This window comes from Aethalodelphis obliquidens, unplaced genomic scaffold, assembly GCF_003676395.1.
Source record: "Aethalodelphis obliquidens isolate GAN/ISIS:26980383/991018 unplaced genomic scaffold, ASM367639v1 scaffold8, whole genome shotgun sequence".
Classification (NCBI taxonomy): domain Eukaryota; kingdom Metazoa; phylum Chordata; class Mammalia; order Artiodactyla; family Delphinidae; genus Aethalodelphis; species Aethalodelphis obliquidens.
This window is the reverse complement of record NW_020837952.1, coordinates 13,055,988-13,082,711: the sequence shown is the minus strand read 5'-3', so window position 1 is coordinate 13,082,711 and position 26,724 is coordinate 13,055,988. Positions and strand designations below refer to the sequence as shown.

The window sequence follows — 26,724 nt, the reverse complement described above, 5'->3', positions numbered from 1 at the left end:
CCCGCTTCACTAAAACACGTCTCTTTTTAATCGTCTGAAAAAAAATCAAACGATTTAAACACTGCCAATAGCGTCCACGCTCGGAAAGAGGGGTAGAAAGCGGCCAGCCTAACTCCAAGGGAGAGGGACATCCGCCTGTCCCGGCGGCCAGGGCCCAACCCCGGTAACAGACACATCCTCTTTCTCGGTTGCCCAGAGCCACCAGACCAGGGAGGGTCCGAGTCAGACAGCCGGCCGTAGGACGAGGAGTCCAGACGCAGGGGACGGGCCCGCGCGACCATTCCGGCCGGCTTCGCACGCCCCGGACACCCGGGAGGCGGTGTCAGCCCAACCAGAGTCGGGGAGGGCTCGGCCTGGGGTCCCGCTGTGCTCCTCCGGTTGCCCGCCCCGCCCCCGCCCTGACTCAGCATCCCAGTTTCCCACTGGGGGTGGGAGCGCTCCGTGAGGGCCGTGCCCGGCTCAGCAGCCCGTGCCCCACGCGCCTTCGGCCTCTCCGCCCCCGCCCGCCCTGCTTACCTCGCCCGGTCTCCGCCGCACCACCGCCAGCGGGCTCCCGCGGCCTCCTTGTGCCTCAGGCCACTTCCGGCTTCGCGAGCACGGGCCGGGGGTCACGTGACCGACGGCCGGCGTGCGGGTGCGGGTGCGCGTACGCACTTCCGGCGCACCGATCTGGGCCTCGGCCTCTGCTGCCAACGCTCCTCCCTCGCCCGGCTCTCCGAGGCTTCTGTGGCGAGGGGCCGAGAGGCTGTGGGGCGTTTGGACCTCGTCCACACCCTCTGCCTGTCCCCTCTTACTCTGAGGGTGAAGCCGGAGAGCCCTGCGCAGTGAGCGCAAGGATTCAGATTCCAACTGCGAATCCCGCCCCGTCCCCGACAGCCAAAGGCGGAGTGAGGTGATAGTGGGACAGACGGTGGACGGGTGATTACAAACATGCAAATAATCACGGGTGTGCAGAATGCTGGACACATGAGGGGACATCGCTGGAGGATCATACTCTGCAGGGATAGATTCGTATGTATCTTAAAGACCACATTGGCTGCAGGGGAGCCAGATTATCGGCTGCAAGTAATTCGGACGTGAGATTCTTAATGTAAATAAGCTCATTTAATTCCCTCTTTTTATACGATATTTTGGAAAATGGCAATACTGGAGAATCTAGGGACTAAAATCAGGTCCCCTGCAGTATTTGTGCCGCTAGGATTTCAAGCAGCTATTCCCGAGTGATCCTTGTTGCCCACTGACAGAACTGCAGCCTTTCTCAGCGTAACGAGAGGCGGAGAGGCCGAAGAGACCTCTGCAGATAAGGGCTAAATTTCTGAGTGAGGGAGGCGGAAGGAGGGAGTTCTTCCCAGATGAGAACTATAGGAGCCGGCAGTGAAATAGGAAGCTATGGCAGAGTGGTTAAGAGCAGAGGCTTTTGAATGGAATAGACCTAGGGTTGCAGTCCCAGCTCTCCCTGCCAAATACTGACTTTAAGTCATTTTTAAAAAAAACTCTGTAAGCCTGTTTAATCACGTATCTTATATACAGTGGAGATAAGACCACTGAAATGCTTGTTACAAAGGAATTCATTAAACCTTTAAACAATGTTTAAGTGATGGAATCATTCTACTGTAACAACAATCTATTCACTGCTTACATTCCCACCAATTTTAGTTGTCCCCTATCTAATGCCAAGAAGAGAACCTGTCCAAGTTCCTTATAACTCACATCTCAAAGGTGAATGGGAGAAAATGTGATTAGCTGAAGGCCTTGATTCACATGTTTACCACATGAGTGAGGAACATTGAAATACATTTTCTTAAAGATCAAGCCATTTGTGAACCAATTAATATTAGTATTTAAGATTTAAATAAACTGTTAGGCACAGAACTATACCAGGCCTCATAAAACTCTTGTAGTTCCATAGTTAAGTCATACAAATCGCGCAGTCTTACTGCCTCAATGAGGCTGTTAACAGATGAGATTCACCCTTGAGACGATTATTTGGGTGTTTGCTTTTGGAGACTAAGAACAATACAGAAAAGGTAATTCATGGTGGAACAGTTTCCTAATTGCTATGGTACTCCCTAAGTAAAGTGCGCTAGGCAACTTCAGGGTAGGAAGGTGGGAATTATTACACATGATTAGATAACATGAAGTTTTAATTTCTGTTACAGACTCTTAATTCCCACGTTTTGATTTCTCTTAGCTCTGAAAACTTGTTAATCTCCTGAAGGGCTTTAAAGAACCAGGGGAAAAGGAGGTGTTGCCTTTACATACACGGAATAAACAGTACAATAACAATAGCTATTATCAAGCCTTCATTTGCAGATGCTGTAGTAAGCTCTTTTCATGTTCAACTTACTGAATTCTTAGTTATGAGGTAGTTATCATTATTTCCCCCACTTTACAGATGGGGAAACTGGGGCAGGGAGAAGTTATTTAACCTGCTCAAGGTTCTGAAACCAATTACTGGCAGCACTGCTATTTGAACCTACTTAATCTGGATCCTGAGCCTGTCTAAGCTCTTAACTACTATGCTATGCAATTCAGTATACTTTGGACAATTAGTTCAAAGATCACTGCAATAGATGCAATGATCTCTCCCACTGTAAAAGAAACAATTAGCTCTCACTCATCTATTTTTAAAACCATTTTTATTTAAGTACAGTCATCCCTCAGTATCCACAGGGAACTGGTTCCAGGACCTCCACGGATACCAAAATCCTTGGATGCTCATTTCTTATGTAAAATAGCATAGTATTTGCATGTAATCCACGCACATCCTCCCATATACTTTAAATTATCTCTAGAATACTTACAATACCTAACACGACGTAAATGGTTCCCAAGTGCAACAAATTCAAGTTTTGCTTTTTGGAGCTTTCTGGAAGTTTTTTTTCCCAAGTATTTTTGATCTAAGGTTGGTTGAAACTATGGATGTGGAACCTGCACCTACAGAGGGCTGACTGTATAATATACATTCCACTGATCTATTTTTATAATTAACTGTCAACTTAGTTTAGTACCTTTATTCTATGATGTAAGGAAAATATTTATAATCTCTTCTGGAATTAACACCAGGAAAAGATTTATGTGCAAAATTTTGAATACAATTTTAGGGAATTTAGAAGACCACTGAAGCCCATCCATGAAACCTCTAGGGACCACATGGGCCAAAGGTTAAAAAAAACCCTCAACCACCCTAAAACCTTACTTGGGCTTTTAAAATTTAAACTTAAATGATGGCTATAGTAAGTGTGCTGCTCAGTTTTGTCCACCGTTTCTTAATTTTCCAATACTACTACTGATATTATTTGTCTTCTTGGTTTCCTGCATAGTCATGAATAAAAATGGGGGAAGGCAGGGGAACTAAACGGGCAGCTACTACTTACAAGCATCATAAACACATAGGTATATTGTGCCCTAAGTAAATCTAGTAAGATGGAAAATATTAGATTTTTAATTCTATCAACATACTGACACAGGCTTTTTCTAGTTCACTTAAAAAAAGGATTCTGAATTATTTAATAGAACTAAGTCACATGTAATCTTTTAGGAGCATAATTAAATAAATCATCCATACACTTATATGTGCAATCCTTTAAATGGGAAATCAGGGAGAGATGAGAAAATAAGACTCCAGTATTTATAATAATTCCAAAGAAGACTCAGTAGATTTCACTACGTAAAATTTATTTCCTTTTTTTTTTATAAAAAATGTATAACACCAGCACCTACTCTTCAATCAGTTAATTTATGAAACCATTCTCTTTTGTAGAATACACATTGGCATTGAAACGGTTTAAAGAAATGTAATGGCTATCTACAAAAAATTAGTTTTGATTTGTTGTATTTCCCCCATATTTGATGAGTCTGCACACATAAAAGAAAATTAAAATTTTCAAACATTTTATATTCAGCAATTAAAAAAAAAGTACAGTTTTCCTGCTATGGTCTTTACAAAGGACTTAAATTTTCAAGTTAAAAAAAAAAGGTACTAGGATAACTGCTGTATCTTATAACAGCATTTTTATATAGAACGATTTGAATTGGCATGCAAGCAACTTCTCTAGTTGTCACATACCAGTAATTTAGGGAAAATTACACCCATTTTACAGAAAAATCCCAATGCATATACTGCAATAAGCTCAAAGCAGTGTTAAAAAGACCAGTGTGAATGGCACACAACAATTGTTTCTTTATAAATTATTAACTGGAATTCCTGATCATGAAGTAGGCACAGGGAGATCCAGTCCTTAGGGCTTTGCTCTCTGGAAAAACACCTGTAAATAAAGTATTAGTACAATTAGTACTGATGTCAGAAGATTATCACCTTTACCTGAAGAATGGCTCCAGGTTACTGGGTGCTAGTCACTCTTTTGTAAAATACAATAGATTATGTAAAACATTTAATATACTCCATAAATCCACACATAATGCAAGTCAGGAACATTCTCTTCTGGACAACTTGATAAGGTCTAGAGATAACTTATGTTGCCATTTACTAGTGAAAATATGGTATCACCTCCAATGCTGTGAGATTCAAGCAGTCAGAGGAAAAGATGCTCTTGACACCTTTTTGCTGATTGGCACTACTGTCAAAGTTAATGCTAGGAAATTAAATTTTGAGAAAGAAACAAACAAGTCAAAGCTAAAGACAGCAGCTGCTATCTCTTAACTATTTATTTATTTGATTATGAAAAATACTTCCAATTCAACACTTGAGACTATGAACGAGTAGGCTAGAGGCTGTGCTAGGCACTGGCTCAGTATTACTACCTTCCATAGTTGGGTACATGTTAAGTGAGTATTCGAAAGAATAAATAGCAGGCAGTAAGCTCATTATGGATAAGGACCACATTCGTCATTATATCGCTAACACCTAGTAGGTCAGACATTCACTTAACAATTATTAACTGTCTATTGACTAAGTGGAGAGAAAAGAATCATCAATATAGAGCAAAAAATAGCCCTACAAAGAGGCCATGCTTGAGATAAGCCTAGAAGAATGGGTAGAATTCATAAAGGCGAAGCATGCTAATAAGGCAGAATTCTTGAAGAACAGCAAGAATAGTAAAGACTGTTCCTGCAAGAGAAACCGGAAAGGTAGTCTGAGATCAGAATCTGAAAAAAAAACACACCTAAATGCCAAACTAAGAAATATGTACTTTTTAGTCAATAAGTTATGAAGATTATGAGGAAGAGGAAGGAATTTCAGAGGACTGTTCCATGTTTTCAAACAGATCAGCTTGGATAGAACAATGGAAGGGAAATCAGAGTGAGATAAGAAGCCTACACCAGAGTGGCAGCAGTAGAGACAGAAAGGAAGTTAGCAAGGAGGAAACAATCAGCAAGACCTAAGGATCAATCAGATAGGAACAGAGTAGGCACAAAAGAAGGAACTTCCTTTTTTCCAACTAGAAGAATAACGCTATCACTGAAGAGAAGCTGGGCTGGGGAGGAAGACTTTATAAATGCTGTTTGGATGAATATGTTTGGGGCACAAGCCTGCTACAATGTACGCACATCTGCTATAACAGATACCTCTAACAGAGAGTTACAATGTTTTTAGTCCTTTAATCCAGTGTGATTGATCTCTTACTTAACAGAGGTTACCTCCACAGGCACTTTGCTTTTATGGGGAAATGGGAGAGGGGAGGGTTCTCAATGACAGACAGTAACTCTATCTTCTCACAAACTCTTTTGTCAGTTTAAGCTGACAAACTTAGCACCAAAGTCAAAGGATAGCACATTTATTTATCAGCAAAGCCCCTTGACTTGAATGCCATGGGCAAAAGAACGAGGGAGCCATTAAATTACCTGCCCCTAAGAAATTTAACACAGTGCTTTACCCTCAAATTTGCTGAATGAAGATAATAAATAAAAATAAAGAATAGTTCCTCATCCTGTCACACTGTAACTTTATTTCCAGACCATGAGCTCCTTGAGGGCAAGGAAAGTCACTCATTGGTATTTGCAGCAGTTAGCATAGTATGTGTTACATAAAAAGCAGTCATGGAGTACTGAATGACTGTGACTACCCAGGTGAAAGCAAGATACCTGCTTCATGGATTTAACTGTAAAAATGAATACCAAATACATATTTGGTACTTCTTGCCAACTTGGAGGTTGATTGGTTGGTTTGTTTTAATTTGATGATTTTATGAATGTAAAAAGAGCCTTAATGGCCAAATCTGAGGATTCTACTTTTTGTCCATTTTGCAATTCAAAAGTTTCAAGATAGGATATAACCAAGTAATTCATACTTGTTTCTTTATTTTTAGCTCCTTCCTTTCAACTCAATATGGGCAGCTGTTCATAAACATTACTTGTTCTCCCAGTCCTCTAGTTCCTGTTTAATTACATCACAAAACTTAAAGGAAACTTACATTTTCATACCAACATGCTCAGGCACATACACATTCAGTTTGCTTATCTGACTTTCTATAATCTTTTGTAGGAGCTCAGTTGAAAGGGGCTTTACAGAAAACTCTGAAGTGTAACATCTATTAACCATGGATTCTTAGAAGCAGGTTTTAGAGCAAAGAGATCCCCAAATATGTAACTGTTGATCAAACTACAGTATGACACAGTATCCTGTAATATATATTCTCTCTTGGCTCTGAAACATCACCTAATTGTATGAAGATATATAAGTTTTTCCAAATACCTACCTTTAAGTAGTTTTTAAAAACTTTAGCATCAGGCTGCTGAAGCGCTTGGCAAAACTCCTGGGGGGCCAGGAGGGGAGGAGAGAGAAAAGAATGAGTCTATTTGTATTAAATTCATCATAATTCAAAACCACAGTATTCTTTTTAAATTATGATTAAAAAAATAAAATTGACCATCTTAACCATTTTTATGTGTATAGTACCAGCAGTGTTAACTATAGACAACTGTCATGCAATAGATCTCTAGAATTTTTTCATCTTGCAAAACTGAAACTCTATACCTATTGAACAACTCCCCTTTTTCCCCTTTTTCCAGCCCCCATCCCCTGGCCACCACCATTCTGCTTTCTGTTTCTATGAGTGTGACCACTTTAGATACTTCATAATAAGTGGAATCATGCAGCATCTCTTTTTGTGACTGGCTTATTTCATTTAGCATAACATCCTCAAGGTTCATCCACGTTATAGCATATGACAGAATTTCCTTTTTTTTTTTTTAAGACCCAATTGTATTCCATTGTACGTATATACCACATTTTACTCATCCATTCACCCATCAATGAGCATTTAGGCTGCTTCAAATCTCTAGGATTCATATTATAATTTATCAATTAATTAACCTGAACAGTTCCTCACCAAAAAGGTTATATGGCATTTTCAAATGTAATACTTGTCAGAGAGGCTGCTTTCACTTTTGAGAACATGGCCTCCTGGGCAAGACTGACTCTTGCCTCAGAAGGGTGGGTGGGACAAAAACCACATGGCTATGGCTGTTTTCATCTAGTAAGAGGGTAACTGAGCGGAGCCAGACTGAGAGAAAAAGAGAAAATTCTCTTCAATAAAATTGTGTAGGGACTTCCCTGGTGGTCCAGTGGCCAAGACTCCCTCCTCCCAATGCAGGGGGCCTGGGTTCGATCCCTGGTCAGGGAACTAGATTCCACATGCTGCAACTAAGAGTTTGCATGCTGCAACCAAAGATCCCACAGGCGGCAGCTAAAAGATCCTGCATGCCACAACTAAGACCTGGCACGGCCAAAAAAGGATTGTGCAAAAAGTGCTGTCAGAAGGCATATGAAAAAGGGAAAACTGGGAACCATTATCTTTTATAAGCAAATTATTAGATAGAAATATAATACACAGAAAGACAAATATCATATATTGCTTACATGTGGAGTCTAAAAAGAGGGTACAAATGAACATATTTACAAAACAGAAACAGACTCCAAAAACAAACTTATGGTTACCAAAGGGGAAATGTGTATGTGTGTGGGAGGGATAAATTGGGAGATTGGGACTGACATATACACACTACTATATATAAAATAGATAACTCATAAGAACCTACTGTATAGCACAGGGAACTCTACTCAATACTTTATAATAGCCTATATGGGAAAAGAATCTAAAAAAGAGTGGATATACGTATATGTATAACTGATTCACTTTGCTGTACATCTGAAACTAACACAACACTGTAGTCAACTAAACTCCAATAAAAAGAAAAAATAATTTTGCTTTATTTAGCAATCTGGGAAACTACTGATATTATTCAAAATTGAATGGTATATTTCTATTTTTGAGGTGCACTAAGATCATATGAGTAATTAGTAATGTATTGTTTTCGTAAAATACTAATTTACTTGTGTAACAAATGATAACTGAGAAAATTAATTTCAAGTTAAAGATATGTCATAAAATAAGAGATCATAAATTCACTAAAAATGAGTTTTATGATTACTCTTATGTGAGATCTGTTTCTACCTCATTAGAATTATGTGCTATTGGACAACAGGTCTGGATAACTATGCATCCAGAAAACAATCGAATGCCATCATAAAAATCACTCTGAAAGAGTGCAAAAATGTAAGATAGCTTTCTAGGCACTTACCTCAAAATACGGTTTCAGATTCACAAATTAAGCACTGGTGAGCTTGGCCTGTGTAAAATGAACTACCTGGCACAAACTTTCAGAGCAGAGGTTCGTGTGCCACAGCCCCCTCTGGCAGTCTGGGGGAGCCTGCTGGACTTCTTGCAGAATGTTTTAAAAAACATACTTGTGACACATGGGGTTACAAAGGAAGCTAATTCAATGAATTATGGTTATCAAATGTATTTGTGACATGTGGTAGAAGAATAAGACTTATTGATTTAGATAACAAGGTCTAGTGGCATATTCTAATAACTCATAATTTCAAAAAGATGAATATAAATAATATTTCGAGATCTGTGGAACAACTAATGCGATATAAAAATATCTGTGATTTCTACGGGTGACAACATCACAGGCAATGCAAATACTACTGTGATTTGTCCCCTACACAATGGTAGGAAATTAAATTTCTGTTAAAGGTAGTGAAAATAAAAACAGTTTTTTTCTCATTCAATTTCATAGGCCCCCTGACATTTGGACTTTTGCTATCCTATACATAGTAAATCAAGGAGAATGTAGTTTGGCTTCCTTGAATCAAAATTTAGATTGAATTACATAGCTCTATTTCTTTAATTAAGAGGAAAATCCACTAGGACAGATCTTACCTGAATTATCTCTGGAGCTACTTGCAAGGAAGGCAGGTATTCTTGTTGAAGATACTGAACACATTCTGGGCCCTGAAAATTAAATTGGAACAACATATGTATACTTTAAACACAAAATGGTATTGTGATTAAGAACACAGACTCGGGAGCCAGATTGCTTTGGTTTGAATCCTGGCTCTGGCAAATTTCTAGTAACCTGTGCAAGTTATGTAACCTCTCTGAGCCTCAGTTTCCCCACCTGAAAAATGGAGTTATTGTGAGGCTTGGATGAGTTAAGAAACGTAAAGCTGTTAGAATAGCACTTAGCACTGAGGACACGTTCACATTACTTAGTGCTAGTTATGCAGTGCTAAAGATTAAACAAATACTCTTCTAAATGCAGGAAGTCACAACGCCAAAGCCTGGTTCCATGCACTGAAAGGAGAAAGCAAAGAGAGGGGCTTCTGGTTCAATCTACCATTGGGTGGACTATAGGGTGTCTATGGGTGTGCAAGGGGAAGCCTGTGGGTAGTGCCAGGATAATGAACATCTTTAGAAACTAAAATACAAGCAAGAAAGAACAAAATGCTATGTCGGGAGATAACAGCAATAAAAGTACACCCCCTCTCCCTTCCAGTTCAATAAACTAGGAAACAGGAATTTAGTAGCCAGGTAAGGAAACCAATACCCAGAAAGATAGGGTGATTTGGCTAATTTGCTGTTAATTAAGTCTGTACTAAGTAAAAAGCAGGTCACCTGACTTCTAAAACCATTGCTCTTCATTGCCAACTGCTGGTACTGCTAGATGCTAAAACTCTAATAGTTTTGTGGGTTTTTAAGGGTAAACTTGGTAGAGGGAAGGGAGAATTCCACAAACTAACCCCTAAGCCCTACACCTTCTCAACAGCTACAAAGGAACTTAAGATACAATTTGAAAACGGTTTTCCTATAGCAATTTGTTTCTGAGACGGTGGCCTCGACCAAATGCAATAAATCCAATACTTAAAAAAAAAAAAAAGAAAAACAAAAAACCCAGCTATTTCACTTTCAAACTTGAATCTGACTTAAAGGCTTTAATATGTTAATGACTCCAATCTAGTCCAAATGAAAGTAACAGTTATCAAAATGAAATCAATCCAACTCTCCTCAATGTACTTCCCCCTGCATTAATATCTCACCTTTTCCTTTAGTCTACTCTCCCTATACTTACTGCCCACTCACTGCTCATCATTGCATATAACCCCACTGTTACCACTTAAAAATGGAGTATACTTTTTTTTTTTAATGAGGAAAAGTAAACTTAAACCTCAAGAGGAAGTCAGTCAGGTAGATAAATGAGAAAACAGAACAAGGAAGCAAAACGTTTTCTAATATGTTCCATTTGATTCAATTCTCTGTGTATCTAAATAACAGCTCTAAGGACAAGATAAATACTTCTGCATTGTAAACATCATTCTTACTGTTTGTTATTCCTCATCCTCGACTCTCTAGCATCCAACAATGTCAACTAGTCTCCTCTTTCATGACTCTCTTCCCTTAACTTTCATTCCTTTGGTTCTACTTCTAGCTTTCTCTTGACTCTTGCTTTAGCCAAAGTTCTTTCTATCCTGGTCTTAGAAAGTCTCATTCATTCCTACTACTTCATCTTAGCAAACTACAACCTGAGGACTCCAAAATCAGTATTTAGTTCTAACTGCTCTAGACCCGTATATCAAAGTGCCCTGTGAACATTTTTTCCACTTAGCTCTCCTAAATTCAACCCCACTGACTACTGACTTACCAACTTTTCACATGTAACACACACCTAGTTCCGTTTTGGTTTTTAGCTATTCTACCTCCATGCTTTAGCTAAACGGGATAACACTATTTTCTACCAAGTCTACCATGTGACATCTGATCTGTCTTCATACACCCACCGCATAACTTTGCCCAGAGTGCCAGCTCCTCCTGGTCAGCCCGATGAATGTACATTTGTTTCAAGGTCTATCAGAAAAACAGAAAAATACCCCCTCTTTTCAACGGCTGTCTTAGACTGCCCTCATAGGCAAAGCTGCTCATTCATCTTTAGTCCCACCATGTTACATTTAATACAAATGTATTAGTTTAATATACCTCTGTTAAAGTACTTACTTAATCCATCCAATTGAGTTTTTAGGTACTGGTCTCCCCTGATTCTAAGCTCCACAAATATTGGGGCACTTTTTATTCATCTTTATACAGGTCTCCTGCAGCCCCAAAACACATACCCCTCACCCTAGCACACAGAGAAAATGTTTGATTGAAAACCCTTCAAATCTCTTTTGGAATCAAAAATTCAAGTTCAAACAAAGAGGGGGCTATACGGAGACTCTGAACAAGACGTCATGCTTTTATTTTAGGCAACTGAGGGAAGACTCATTAGATGACTGCAACTATGTGGGAATGCTAGTCCTGTGTTGGCATCCTAGCTTTGTGAAGTTGGAGACAGAAATTTTTGTTAAAAAAAAAAAAAAAAAGCTACCTGATTTTCAAATATTGGCAGTCAACTCATTATTATTTAAAATACTGTATAAAGCAAACAACACACCAGATAGATTGAGCCCAGAATCACTTATAATTTATACAAATGGTTAAACTGACAAGGACAGTACAACATTCTGAAGTAGTAAAGTGTTCTAACCAATCTGTAATACTAAGAAGTTGGACAAATCTGTGAAGAACCACGAGGTAGTGAAATCTAGATCGTGAAATTCTGGTTAAAATTTTTCTCACTCTTTGTCAAACCAAACAAACATACATTTTAACCTTCCTGTTACCCCAAATATGAAAGACAATAAAGGATACTACTACTTTCATTCGACCCACCCCTCACATCCAAAAAAGTCAGAACTGAAGTTAACTTTTATAAAAGATATAGCCTTCAAGAACAAGACATACTCAAAACTACAACAAATAAGGGACTTCCCTGGTGGCGCAGTGATTAAGAATCCGGCTGCCAATGCAGGGGACACGGGTTTGAGACCGGGTCTAGGAAGATCCCACATGCTGCAGAACAACAAAGCCTGTGTGCCACAACTACTGAAGCCCATGCGCCTAGAGCCTGTGCTCCACAACAAGAGAAGCCACCGTAATGAGAAGCCCACCAAAATAAATAAATAAATAAATAAATTAAGAAAAAAAAACTATAACAATAAGCATGTGAGCTGAAAACGAAGGGGCAGGGAGTACAAAGCTTACCCGTTTGAGATGAATTGTTTTCAGCGTCACTGCACACTCAGATAAAGCCTGTGAGAAACAAGTTTAAGAATTTTAATATAGTCAATTCTTGGTTACTGTTACAACTTTTCTTTTTATTTCCCTGGCCACTGCTCATTAACATTTACCTCCAAAGAAGGGATGGAATGATTTCCTGGGTGGCTCAGTGGTTAAGTATCCACCTGCCAATACAGGGGACATGGGTTCAATCCCTGGTCCAGGAAGATCCCACATGCCACAGAACAACTAAGCCTATATGCCACAACTACTGAGCCTGCGCTCTAGAGCCCGCAAGCTGCAACTACAGAGCCAGTGTGCCACAACTACTGAAGCTTGCACGCCTAGAGCCTGTGCTCTGCAATGAGAAGCCACCACAATAAGAAGCCCACGCACTGCAACAAAGAGTAGCCCCCACTCGCCCCAACTAGAAAAAGCCTGTGTGCAGCAACAAAGACCCAATGCAGCCAAAAATAAATTAAAAAAATAAAATAAATAAATTTACAAAAAAAAAAAGTGATGGAGAAAGGAAAGGTAACAGGCAGGCAGATGGAACAAATGGGTTAGATAGAAAATTTTAAAAATAGAAAAATACAAAAATGCTGTCTTAATGCAGTACATGATAATTAAGAAATCTAGCTTTTACTAGGTCCTGGGTAAGTGAGTAAAGGGCAACTGCTTGACATTAAGCATTCTGAAGATGAGATTTGGGGAAACTATCAAATGAGGAAGAGAAAGTTACTTTTTTTTTTTTTTTTTTTTTGCGGTACGCGAGCCTCTCACTGCTGTGGCCTCTCCCGTTGCGGAGCACAGGCTCCGGACGCACAGGCCCAGCGACCACGGCTCACGAGCCCAGCCACTCCGCGGCATGTGGGATCTTCCCGGACCGGGGCACGAACCCGTGTCCTCTGCATTGGCAGGCGGACTCCCAACCACTACGCCACCGGGGAAGCCCGAAAGTTACTCTTAATAATTAGGAAAAAACCATTAAGCCAAGTTTTAGAATGAAAGTAGAGGCAGGAAACTAGTAACTCAATCAAGCTTTAAAAAAATGTTTGTATCATGTACCCTTTCATGGTCCTAGAAAAAGAGTCTTGGCTGTTAAAGTTGGAGGAGTTGGATTTTATACATTCAACTTTAACATCAAGATTTAGTTAAGAATCAAAAGGTCCAAAAGGTATCAATTTTTAAAAAATGAATTCTAATTTGAAATTTTTTTTGTTTTAAAAAGGCATTGAAATCTAATATAACCAACCTGGCATTAAAAAAGAAATTGTGAGTTAGAACACATGAGATGTACATAAAGTAAACAGAGACTCCTAGGTGCTTACCAATACTGTTTGTGCATCTGCCAGGTCAAAGGTTTGTTTTAAAGGTGCTAAGAAACATGCGGGAACAATGTGCTTATAAACAAAATCAGCAAATCCCACTGGTCCGTCTTTACCTCCTGTCAAGAGAATTCAGATTTTCATCTTGTATAAAAAGAAAGTCATTTAATTTATCACTGGTGAAAATCAACTCCCAGATCCTGTCTATGTTAGGGCCAGGATCCCATTTCATCTCCCTTGTCTTAGGAAACAGGTTGGGGAATGAAGTTTTTTTTTTTTCTAAATCATCTTACCCCAGAGTTCTACCAACTTGGAAAGGATGATAAAACACGTTTTCTGGGCAATTGGATCTGGATATTCGACTGCTCCTTGAATAACAGTTACCAACACTCGTTCTACATTCTCTGCACCTGAAAAGAAAAAAAAACTGAGTTCAATCTCATAAAGAACTAGAAAGGCAACCTGAAGCTCTCACTTCATATATAGTAACATAACAAAAACAATTACAGAGTTGCTAAGATCCTCAGTTTTTATTAACGTGCCTCCTAAATTTTAAGCATAAAACATTGAAAAATTACTATTCTCTTATTATCTTGCCCTCTGGATTTCCATATAGCAAAATATTCTATGTTGATCTATATAGTCTCATTTATTTTAAATTTCAAAACAGCTAAGTGGCCAGTAAGATTTAATTGTCAGGTCAATTCTGGCAAGTAGCTATCACACTATTTATACTATGAAAGAACCAATTAATACAGCTTTAGGCACGCATGGATCATTCTCTGGGATAGACCACATACTAGAACACAAAACAAGCCTCAACAAATTTAAGAGGATAGAAATTATTTCAAGCATCTTTTCTGACCACAATGGCATGAAACTAGAAATCAACCACAGAAGAAAAACAAAAAAAACTCCAACTACACGCAGACTAAACAACATGCTACTAAAAAAAAGGAGGAAATCAAAAAATACCAAAATGCTAATGAAAACACAACCATATGAAAATCTATAGAATGCAGCAAAAGCAGTCATAGGAGGGAAGTTTATAGAGATTCAGGCCTTCCTCAAAAAACAACTTAACCTACCAGCTAAAAGAATTAGAAAAAGAACACGCAAAATCTGAAGTCAACAGAAGGAAGGAAATAAAGATCAGAGAGGAACTAAACAGAGATTTAAAAAAAAACAGAAAAAGTCAATAAAACCAAGAGCTGGGGGACTTCCCTGGTGGCACAGTGGTTAAGAAACCGTCTGCCAATGCAGGGGACATGGGTTCAATCCCTAGTCTAGGAAGATCCCACATACTGCAGAGCAACAAAGCCTGCGCACCACAACTACTGAGCCTGTGCTCTAGAGCCTGTGAGCCACAACTACTGAGCCCGTGGGCCACAACCACTGAAGCCTGTGTGCCCTAGAGCCTGTGTGCTGCAACTACTGAGCCCATGCACTCTAGGGCACACATGCTGCAACTACTGAAGCCCGTGTGCCTAGAGCCCGTGCTCCGCAAGAGAAGCCACTGCAATGAGAAGTTTGTGTACTACAACGAAGAGTAGCCCCCACTCACCACAACTAGAGAAAGCCTGTGCGCAGCAACAAAGCAGCCAAAAAAAAAGCGCTTTACTTAAATAAATGAACAAACAAGTAAGTAAATCATAGCAATATTTTCTTAGATCAGTCTCCCAAGGCAAAAGAAATAAAAGCAAAAATAAACAAATGGGACCTAGTCAAACTTATAAGCTTTTGCACCGCAAAGGAAACCATAAATGAAATGAAAAGACCACCTATGGACTGGAAGAAAATATTTGCAAGTGATGAGACCAACAAGGGCTTAATTTCCAAAATATACAAATAGCTCATACTACTCAATAACAACAACAAAAAAGCCAACCCTGTCAAAAAATGGGCAGAAAACCTAAATAGACATTTCTCCAAAGACAAACAGACATGCACATTGAAAGATGCTCAACATTGCTAATTATTAGAGAAATGCAAATCAAAACTACGATGAGGTATCACCTCACACTGGTCAGAATGGCCCTCATCAAAAAGTATCCAAATAATAAATGCTGGAGAGGGTGTAGAGAAAAGGGAACCCTCCTACACTGTTGGTGGCAATGTAGATTGGTGCACCCGCTATGAAGGACAGTTCCTTAAAAAACTGGCGGTTCCTTAAAAAAACTAAAAGTGGAGTTACCATATGATCCAGCAATCCCACTCCTGGGTATATACCCGGAAAACATGAAAACTCTAATTAGAAAAGATACGTGCACACCAATGTTCACAGCAGCACTATTTACAACAGTCGAAACATGGAAGCAACCTAAATGTCCATCAGCAAATGAATGGATAAAGAAGACGTGGGGTATATATACAATGGAATATTACTCAGCTATAAAAAAGAATGAAATATTTCAATTTGCAGCAACATGGATGGACCTAGAAATTATCATACTAAGTGAAGTAAGTCAGACAGAGAAAGACAAATATTGTATGATATCATTTATACGTGGAATCTAAAACATGACACAAGTGAACTTATTTATAAAACAGAAACAGACTCACAGACATAGAAAACAAACTTATGGTTTCAAAGAGGAAGGTAGGGAGGGATAAATTAGGAGTATGAGATTAACACATACACACTACTATATATAAAACAGATAAACAACAAGGATTTACTTATAACACAGGGAACTGTATTCAATATGCTGTAATAACCTATAACGGAAAAGAATCTGAAAAAGGATATGTATATACGTGTATAACTGAATCACTTCACTGTATACCTGAAACTAACACAACATTGTAAATCAACTTAAAAAAAAAAAAAGGAATACTGCTTTAGGAAAATGGGAACTGAATACAAGTTAATTTTAAGGTCCTCTATGTGAAAATGATTCCCACCCTGATGGTAATAAAATGTCATCTTTGGGGCCAACATATAACTACTTCAAAAGTTTAGTGTTTACTCCAACTAGCTCTTGCTCATATAGATATACAACTGTGACAAGTACTTAGACGATTTAGGCACTGCATGCATCCCCACCTTGATTTGCTATGACTTCGCTCATTCCACTGCCTGTGACTGTTTGCAGGAAAGCAAAGTAACTCCTGCGCAACATCTGCTTCTCTAAAGCAGCAGACTGGTCGTTTTCTTCTGCTGGTCGGAGCAAAACTTCAAAAATTGCATGAAGAAGAGGCATAAACATTTGTTGTAAAAATGGGGATACCTGTATCTGAAGAGATGAAGCAACTATTACTATTTCAGAAATAAGAAAATTAGTAATACGAAACTTAGAAAAAACGTGTTTTACATAAAGCCTTTTTCTAGAGATTCTAGTTAGGACACATATTTACATAATTTTGTTAGCAAATATCAATGTTAAGACAAAAATCTATAGAGCATAACAGTATTGAAAGCCTCAAGATCGTTAAGTTCAACCCATTTCCTGCAGTTCAAGATTCAGGTTCAAATAACATGGAGTCAGACATATTTCACAATCAAATATTGCCATGGATTATTTTCAAATTTAAATTCTCAATAAATGAATTCTACTGCTAAATTATAAATGAATTTATATGATTGACTCTCAGGCTTTACATGCCCTTGAGCAAATTGCTTGACTTCTGTGTCTCAGTCTCTTCATCCTTAAAACAATACTTAACTTCTAGGGTTGTTACAAAGATCAAATGAATGTATAAGAAAATGCTCTGAACAGATTTTGAACACAGAAAACACTATGTAAGTGTTAGTAATTTATATTAGCCAACTTATGCTTAGGTTACATTTCCTTGTACATAAAACTGACACTGAATTATTTTTAAACTACTTGGGCACCCAAATTACAGGGCTTAAAATTTATTCTTTAGGCATTTATTATTCAATGCTGTTTTATTTGCTTTTCTAAAATACCAGATTAATAGCTTTCTTCTGCTGCATAGAACAGAAAAGGTCTGTTCTTATTAAAACATCTTTTAAGCATTTCCTATGTGTCAGGCAGTGTTGCAGACATTGGGGATGATAAAAATACCTATGATCCATGCCCCCAAGAAACTCATAAAAAAAAAAAAAAAAGCAAGGGTCAAATGCTAAAATATACCTAAAGATGAATACATCTAATCTTGAAGTCAGGAGATCTTAAAGTCAGGAAATTCTCTGAGCTCTGAAGGTTTGTGGTACCTTAAATTTGGCTGTAATCTGGTTGATAAGAGGAATGAATTCCTGGAGGTCTTTTGCTTCACAATCTTTGAGCATGTGTTCTGAAGCAGATGGAATGAACGGAAGGACTTCTTCCTCCAGGCAAATAATCATGCGATGAAGGAACGTGCGAACCCCACTTCTGAGAATATCCTTTTGTAAGGGACAACTGAGGGCTGGCAAGAACGTCTGTAAACAGTCCAGATAAACTTCGGAACAGCCACACTGTTTCACAGTCTGCTTGTTGCTGAAAGCTTTGCTGGTTCGACTATATAAACAATTATCAGGTAACTAGTTTTAAGTTTATTCTTCAAATGTTTTATGGAGTAGTCAAAAACAACACACAACAAATTACAAAACTGACAAAACAAAGAAGCCATTTCTTTATTTTCCATGTCACAGCTACGTCTAGCTTTAGCTGATATGGTTATTTGTAAACTATTGCTTCCAGTTACCATTCCAGAAAGAGCTCAAGTTAAAATTAAATGAATGAATGAAATGTAATTAATACAATCTCTCAAATGTGAGTCCACCTAAATGTTTTACTAAAATCCTGCTGACAACTTATGAAGAAAAGAGAAAAAAAATCTATTTGTTATGAATAGGCTATACTACACAATCTGTAAACTACCAATTTATATTTAAAACAATCTTAGAATCAAGTTATTTATACAACATCTTTAACATAAGCTTTTGCACTGAAGTCTTCTGCAGAGCAATTTCTCTGTGTAGCTTCTAATTAGCAATCACTATAACTTTCATGCTGTTATTATTTGCCAATAAACAGAAAGAAAGGGCAGCTTGGGTGGTCTTCAGGACACAATGTAACAACTAAAAAGAAGCCTCAGCACCTTCTCTTTAAGGTTCCAAAACTGATCCCCTGATGTCATTGGTATATAAATACTTAGACTAACCTCCTTAAATAAGTAAGCAATTTATAACAAAGAAATCAGAGGAGTTAAGGATTTAGATAACTGTCAAGTCAGAAATGCAGAATGTTACATGACCTAATTCCTTCTTCAGTTAAATCTAATTCAATTAATTTAGAAAAGAAACAATTTAGACAATTCTCTGGACAATCTAGTTTTGGAAACATAGATATGCATGCCCAATTAGAAAAATCCAAGCAAATGATTCTGTGTATGTTGAAAAAATCACTTCACAAATTTAAATGCAATCACTCACCTGGCAAATCCAACAGCGTGGTTGAGACAGTCTGCAAGAGATGCCTGCCTTTCTTCGTCCTGCGCCAGCATCAATTTTTCTAACAGAATTTTAAACTTCTCCATGAGTGGAGTCAACAGATTCCTCATTAATGCCTGCTTCCGTTCTGCTGGGTACTCGCTATTAACAATCAGCACTCCAGCTGTCTCATAAATAAACAATTGATCATCGCTGCTCAACAAAGACTGGTAACCATTCTCCTAAAATGAAATTTAGTCTTATTGAAGTTTTTCTTTGTTCAGTTCCTCTCATTTAAATGAGAATAAGTACAAGAGGGACAGGAGATTTAATCTATCACATCAACTCATTATTAAAAAGAAGACTGAGTACTTATAAAATTTTTCCCAGGATCATATAATGGAAAACAAGTGGAATTAGAGGTCAAAAGATCATGGGTCTAATTCTACCCCTAACAAGACTTCATAAATGGTCATATAATGTAACTGTTAGTTTTCTAACTTGTTTTCTTTTGTAAAACCTATTTATTATTAGGAGGCTAACAATCAGGTATACAACGTGCTTTGAATGTTAGGAAAAAGGCCACACAAGTTAATACTTTCAAGAGTGTTTAAGAGTTAAATAACAATAAACACCACACAATAAACACACACATACACAACAGTTACTTTAGAACATCTGAAAATAAGACTGCAAGTGAAAAAAAAAGATCTCATTCAAGCATAAGCAAACTTCTATATATTGATCCATTTTTATTAATGAGTTTGTTATTTTTTAATTAAGTTATTTATTTTTATTTATTTATTTTTTTTGCGGTACATGGGCCTCTTACTGTTGTGGCCTCTCCCGTTGCGGAGCACAGGCTCCAGACGCGCAGGCTCAGCAGCCACGGCTCACGGGCCCAGCTGCTCCGAGGCCTGTGGGATCTTCCCAGACTGGGGCATGAACCCGTGTCCCCTGCATCGGCAGGCGGACTCTCAACCACTGCGCCACCAGGGAAGCCCGAGTTTGTTATTTTTCACATTTATGCAGTCTGAGAGGCCAGGAGGAGGGGGAAAATATCAGAGGCCCCTCTAGCTCTAACATTAAAGCTCCCTGTTCAGAAATTATTTAAAAGCCTTGTCTTAAAACAGATAAATTATGTGGCAGTCTTATTATTAAAAAAAAAGACCTCATCTTTTAAAAGAGAATGTCCCTATTTATTTATTTATTTATTTATTTTTGCGTATACAGGCCTCTCATTGTTGTGGCCTCTCCTGTTGTGGAGCACAGGCTCCGGACGCGCAGGGTCAGCAGCCATGGCTCATGGGCCCAGCCGCTCCACGGCACGTGGGATCCTCCCGGACCCGGGGCACGAACCTGTGTCCCCTGCATCAGCAGGTGGACTCTCAACCACCGCGCCACCAGGGAAGCCCCCTATTTATTTTTTATATAAATTTATTTATTTAGGCTGCACTGGGTCTTAGTTGTGGCACACGGGATCTTTTAGTTGTGGCATGCGGACTTGTAGTTGCAGCATGCATGCAGGATCTAGTTCCCCAACCAGAGATTGAACCTGGGCCCCCTGCAATGGGAGTGTGGAGTCTTACGTACTGGACCACAGGGGAAGTCCCATGAAGTATTTTAATATATATGTTTCTTTAATATGTAGGCAAAGATAATTTAACCATATAATGTACTAGTAACCTTTCAAGCAATGAAATTATATACCTTTGTACCCTGAATACTGGTATTTATTTTTTAAAAACCCAAAATATTATTTTATGTTTAACACTTTTCAAGTGGCAGCTCTAGTAATAACTTTCATCAAAATGAAAAAAAAATGTCAAGGTCAGTATTTTGCTTTACACAAAAACATGTATCAGTCAAAATGTGCTTACAAAGTATCTCAACTTAAATCTGTCTAGTGAAATAAACACCGAAATATACAGATCAACCAGCATTTAAATTTTACCCCAAGCCAGAAGTTTCACAGAAAAACTTCAGTCTACCAGTAGCAGTCACTGAGAATGGCTAATGTGATCATAGTACTAAACAAAGAGAATAATTTAGAAACCGAATTTTCCTTCTCCAAAAAACACTTCACTGGCATTTAACAGTACAGAGAGCAGACCATAGCTCACACTGCTAAATCTATCAGTCAAATTTTGATTCCTTTCTATTTCTATTACTATGTTTTGTTTACTGTATCTCAACAGAGTTTTGGTAAACAAAACTAACCCTTGCACACCCTCCATCCACACTTTAAAAAACAAAAACAAAACAAACAAAAAAAACACCCAAAGGCATTAACACTAAAGGCTAAAGGGATATGTAGCCTCAATATTGGGGAAAACTTATCACTCAGAAGGATAGATACTTACAGGTGGAGAAAGTTCTAATAAATCTTGTATTCTATTCAGAATATCCTCAATGAAAGGATTCATTTGTTTACTGAATAAAGGCAAAAAGGAAAACCACAATTACATAAATAACAGTGCTTGGCAAAGTGCGGAAATGCCAAATCCCTCTTTAAGGCAGAACTAAAAAAAAAAGTTCAGTGCTAAAGTAGTCACATGTGATCATTCAGACTAGCTATGATTTTTTTAAACTACGATTTTATAAGCCTAAGAATAAGTAGTTTTCATACCAAAAGCTGGTACTAGTAAAGAACAATACAATATAAAACAGATTAAGTTCAAAATGTATTTCCAAGGAGTATCATCTTTAGAATTTCACAGAAGCCATAGAGTTATCTACAGCAGTAAAACCGTTAAGTAACTAATGTCATTAGTGATGACAGGTGTTACATACAAAAATATTCAAACAAATCACTGTTTAATGATGAACAAAGTACCTGGCTAAAGAGAAGGAAAAGAAATCGTAACATCATGATACAAAAAGGAACACCAAAATTTTACAAAAGCCTTAGGACGAAAAGACCAAATCTACCACAGGCTCTTAGAAAATAATTTACATCTTACTTAACAATCTTAAAAACAAGAATTAAACATTATAGATGAAATTTTGTACTTACTTCAGAGATTTGACAAATCTAGAAAACAGGTAAGCAGTTCTGCTCCGTACTTTTGCACTAGAGTGCCGCAGACCCCTGTGATCTAAGAAAGCCATCTAAAGAAACAGAGACACTTTTACTATTTCTGTACTTATTTAAGGCTTTTATTGCTATTGTCATGACACATTTTTGTTCATACCAAATTCTACTTTTTAGCTCTAGAAGGGAAGAACTAGGTACATATAAAAAGTAAGCCTACACTACACACAAACAGGCCCTCGAGTATTTGTTTTAAATAACTGACTAGACACTCCATTTTAAAGGAATGGAGGAGGGGTTAGTGTCAGTGTGTTGAAGAGTTTTTGAGAGCTTCTGGCTCTGGAAAAAGTAATAAAAGAAAGATAGAATACTATCTGCTCATTAGCTGAAACACACGGAAAATAAAAGTTGAGAGTAAAGTGTATACTTACTAGTACACATGGAATGTGTTGAGGTTCAACTGTGAAAAACTTTTCATATCTAACAACAGTTTCGAAGAACTCCAATGTCACAGATGTGTGCTGGTAGGAACTAACTCCTGATGTTACCAACTGGAGCAGGAAAAAGTTAAGAAATCTATCCTTATTTACTGCAACATCAAAATGTCCCAGTATTAACATATATTAAGCTCTAACAATTAAGGAACTCACATTAGCTTATATGAAAACAGAAAATTATGTTCAAAATAAATTATCTTTAGTATACTTACAGTTCGCATCATATCCTGCAAAGCACTAGCTTTTGAAACATCACCTGAGAAGTGAGCACCATGAGATACTGGAAGAGCTTCTGCCAACATATACAGCAATCTTATTGCCACTTCAACTTCCATAAACCTTGTAGTCTGCCAATTCCTACCAAGGTATATAATATGTCGGTGAAATCTGAATATAAACTTTCTATACAACTAGTGATGCACGGGATAAAAAGACACCAACCGAAGCCTCTTTAATTATTAAACAGTCACAGCAATTGTTAATTTTGCCAGGCAACATAATTCATATCACAAAAGTATACAAAACTAATGAAATCCATTTTATTGACATTCCAAAGAGCAGTATTTCCCCCCAAGAATCAAGATAAATCAGAGGCAAGTGCATTGTTTCAGAGATACACGTAAGATCTTCATAAGTAACATAAATTAATAAGTCACGTGAATCACTTATGGTAGACCATCATCAGGGAGAAAAGGAAAGAGGTGACTTGTTAGAAACAGCGTAACAAACTTACTGCAGGGTAGAACTAAAAACTCTGCGAACAGAAGCCAGCAGTAACTCGGGTGAAACTTGAGCAAGCCTGTCCAACAATAACTTCAGTTGTTTTCTGTATTCTACAAACATGGCTTCGTCTTCACCCTATGATATTTTAAAAATTCCATTAAAAAACATAAAAGATCTTAAAACACATAAAATGGTGAGTTCTCACTAGTTTTTGTATTTACAAATTTAATACACTTTTATTTTTTCATTAATATTTATTTATGTAGGAAAATGTACTATGCTTAGTAGCCTTTCCCCTCCTGCTCACAAATAATTATTTCTGAACACAGCCCTAGACCATGAAAGCCTAGAGCCAGAAATAGCATAGGGAGGATGTTAAAAACAAAAGTCTAACAGGAAAGAGTTATTGAGGGACAATTAAGCAAAGGACAGATAATGCAAGGCTTTGGGGAAAAAACAAAAACAAGAGTCTAAGCCAGGATGGGTTCATGTAGGGCTCTGTGAGAACTCTGGCATCTTATTTACACTCCTTGTATCTCACTGTCCACTTTAAGAACTGCAATAATATCACATGATTGAAGATATTATATGTAATGAGCCTAGCACTTCATAAGTGCATGGTGTGTTGGTGATCATCACCATTATTCTTTTACAGTTAGAAGTTTTTGAATGCCTGAAGTGGGTAACAGAACACGTTAGCACACAACTAGACAGTACATGCCATCATTGAGTTGCTAGAAAGCACCGATAACCCTTGTGATTGATGAGAAGCTGACTCACTGACAACCCTGGACAAGTCTTTAACCAGAACAAGTCCAGAGATGGTTAAGTACCTCATTCCTACTCTCCCACAGACAATTATGATCTGAGGTCCATCAACTGGGCTTCAACTGATCACTCTTACTAAATATAAAGTGAAATATGATCACCAATAATACTGTCAATATTTATGAAGTTCAATGCTACAAAGTGTTTTTAAAAGGGTCATTTTAAAGAGGGACAAAATACAAAAAAATGAAGGATTATGAAAGTTTCCATTAATTTCACCTAAGTAGAGGTCAATATAAACAAGACTAGGGACTTCCCTGGTGGTGCGGTGGTTAAGAATCGACCTGCCAATGCAGGGAACATGGGTTTAAGCCCTGGTCCGGGAAGATCCCACATGCCGTGGAGCAACTAAGCCCATGCGCCACAGCTACTGAGCCTGCGCTCTAGAGCTCGTGAACCACAACTACTGAGCCTGTGTGCTGCAACTACTGAAGCCTGCACGCCTAGAGCCTGTGCTCCGCAACAAGAGAAGCCACCGCAACAAGAAGCCCATGCACCACAAAGAAGAGTAGCCCCCACTTGCCACAACTAGAGAGAAAGCCCGTGAGCAGCAATGAAGACCCAATGCAGTCAAAAAACAAAAACAAAACCCCAAGACTAATTTTTTAAGATAATCAAAACTTGGAATATTAATTTGATGTAAGTAAACAAAATTAAAACTGATTTCTCCTCAATGCAAAATTCTTACCTCATTTTCAAAGTTATATTCTTCATCATAGGTTAATTTTTTCATAACGGCCAACATGATTGCCTAAAATTAAGAACAAAATACCTTTTGTCAGTCTCCTTTAATTTCATATAATTTGAAATTAAGCTACATTTCAAGGCAGACTGCAGATGTAGATTCTATTATTGGTTTAAAAGAAACAAAAAGAAGTCAATTACCTCTACATTAGCTTTTTGCTGATCAGAGAGCACTGTAAGCTGTTGAAAGAAAGCAATCATTTATTAGCTTTCCTAAAGTTATACTTGCTTATCAGAATATTTTTCTGATCAGTTAAGATCTTTTCAAACATGCACACAGCTTTTCTGGAGGGCAGTTTGACAGTACATTTCTATATATGAAATGTACCTAACCTAAGATCTATCAATTTCACTTCTAGTAAGTAACTTGACATGTAGGCAAAGACATGTAGATGAATTTGATTTTAAAAGGCACTTATAAATGTATTCAGCAAAGAAGTAGATTATAGAACAGCAAAGCATGATCTCGCTTTGTTTTTAAACAAGGCCAAAAAAGCCTAGAAATCCATTATGAGATACACAGTGGGACTATCAATACTGATACCAATTTTAACTTTCTTCATACCTTTCCACATTGCCTAAAATTTCTTAAAATATGCATGCAGAAACATATTAGGTTTATAACAGAAGCTAAACTCAGTTTGGAAAAAAATTATTTTAAGCTTGACTCAATTCAACTAATTCTATGTAAATATCAATAAAATAGGAATGGCTCTCACCTAATGTCATAATGAGAAATCACTAATTCTTTAAAAGGCTACATGCTATCAATATAATATGGGAGGTTCATACCTTCTACATTTTAAGGTCTATTATTGGAAGCAACTCTCTAGGGGGAAACTTTTAATTGTAAAAAAAAATTGTTTATAAGAAATGATGCATATGTAATTAAAATAACGAACCACGGGGACTTCCCTGGTGGTGCAGTGGTTAAGAATCCGCCTGCCAATGAAGGGGACACAGGTGTGAACCCTGGTCCGGGAAGATCCCACATGCCATGGAGCAACTAAGCCCGGGCACCACAACTACTGAGCCTGTGCTCTAGAGCCCGCTCGCCACAACTACTGAGCCCGCATGCTGCAACTACTGAAGCCTGCATGCCTAGAGCCTGGGCTCCACAACAAGAGAAGCCACCAGAATGAGAAGCCCATGCACTGCAATGAAGAGTAGCCCCCGCTCGCCACAACTAAAGAAAGCCCGTATGCAGCAACGAAGACCCAACGCAGCCAAAAATAAATAAATTAAATAATTAAAAAAAAAAAAAAATGAACCATGTTTAACAAAATTTCTACTGTATTTAGAAATAAACAGAGGGGGCTTCCCTGGCAGTCCAGTGGTTAAGACTCTGCGCTCCCAATGCAGGGGGCACGGATTCAACCCCTGGTCGGGGAACTGAGACCCTACATGCCACACAGCCAAAAAAATAAATAAATAAAAATAAACAGATTCATGGAGTTCCCTGGTGGTCTAGTGATTAGGATTTGGCGCTTTCACTGCTGGGGCCCAGGTTCAACCCCTGGTCGGGGAACTGAGATCCCGTAAGCCGTGCAAAGCAGCCAAGATTTAAAAAAAGAAAAAGAAATAAACACAGATTCAAAATAAAAAAAACCCCTAAACCTATAACTAATTCTGAAGCTTTTTAGTCTAGTGAATTTTAGAACCTGGCCATTTCTGTTTTTTGGCTAAGAAGTTTAAAGAAAAAAAAAAGATGAAAATACATTAATAATTAACAGTAAATGTCATTAGAGTGTAGAATTATGAGTATTTTCTTGTTTTCATTTTTCCTGTA

At 38.0% G+C, this 26,724-nt stretch overlaps 2 protein-coding genes across 12 annotated transcripts in view; both read right to left on the bottom strand.

The window, feature by feature from the left end:
• The window catches only part of TBK1 (TANK binding kinase 1), a 39,317-nt gene extending 38,698 nt beyond the window's left edge, over positions 1–619 (bottom strand). The window contains exon 1 of the mRNA XM_027106909.1: positions 517–619. The gene's annotated coding sequence lies outside the window, so the exon portion shown is untranslated. The remainder of the gene's footprint in view (positions 1–516) is intronic.
• A 3,038-nt stretch (positions 620–3,657) lies between these two features.
• The window catches only part of XPOT (exportin for tRNA), a 38,665-nt gene continuing 15,598 nt past the window's right edge, over positions 3,658–26,724 (bottom strand). For 7 of the 11 annotated variants that reach the window (XM_027106903.1, XM_027106901.1, XM_027106900.1 and 4 more), the window contains 17 exons: positions 25,077–25,115; positions 24,880–24,942; positions 23,374–23,498; positions 22,853–22,997; positions 22,575–22,694; positions 22,126–22,220; positions 21,473–21,542; positions 19,113–19,351; positions 17,910–18,195; positions 16,776–16,965; positions 14,023–14,139; positions 13,733–13,848; positions 12,387–12,434; positions 11,087–11,153; positions 9,192–9,263; positions 6,660–6,716; positions 4,159–4,268 (listed from right to left, as the gene is read on the bottom strand). In XM_027106903.1, the coding sequence (XP_026962704.1) occupies positions 6,688–6,716; positions 9,192–9,263; positions 11,087–11,153; positions 12,387–12,434; positions 13,733–13,848; positions 14,023–14,139; positions 16,776–16,965; positions 17,910–18,195; positions 19,113–19,351; positions 21,473–21,542; positions 22,126–22,220; positions 22,575–22,694; positions 22,853–22,997; positions 23,374–23,498; positions 24,880–24,942; positions 25,077–25,115 (1,821 nt within the window). In that variant the 3' untranslated portion in view covers positions 4,159–4,268; positions 6,660–6,687. Of the gene's footprint in view, positions 4,269–6,659; positions 6,717–9,191; positions 9,264–11,086; positions 11,154–12,386; positions 12,435–13,732; positions 13,849–14,022; positions 14,140–16,775; positions 16,966–17,829; positions 18,196–19,112; positions 19,352–21,472; positions 21,543–22,125; positions 22,221–22,574; positions 22,695–22,852; positions 22,998–23,373; positions 23,499–24,879; positions 24,943–25,076; positions 25,116–26,724 lie in introns of those variants that run through there. The other 4 variants (XM_027106905.1, XM_027106898.1, XM_027106899.1 and 1 more) reach the window with 3 other exon arrangements.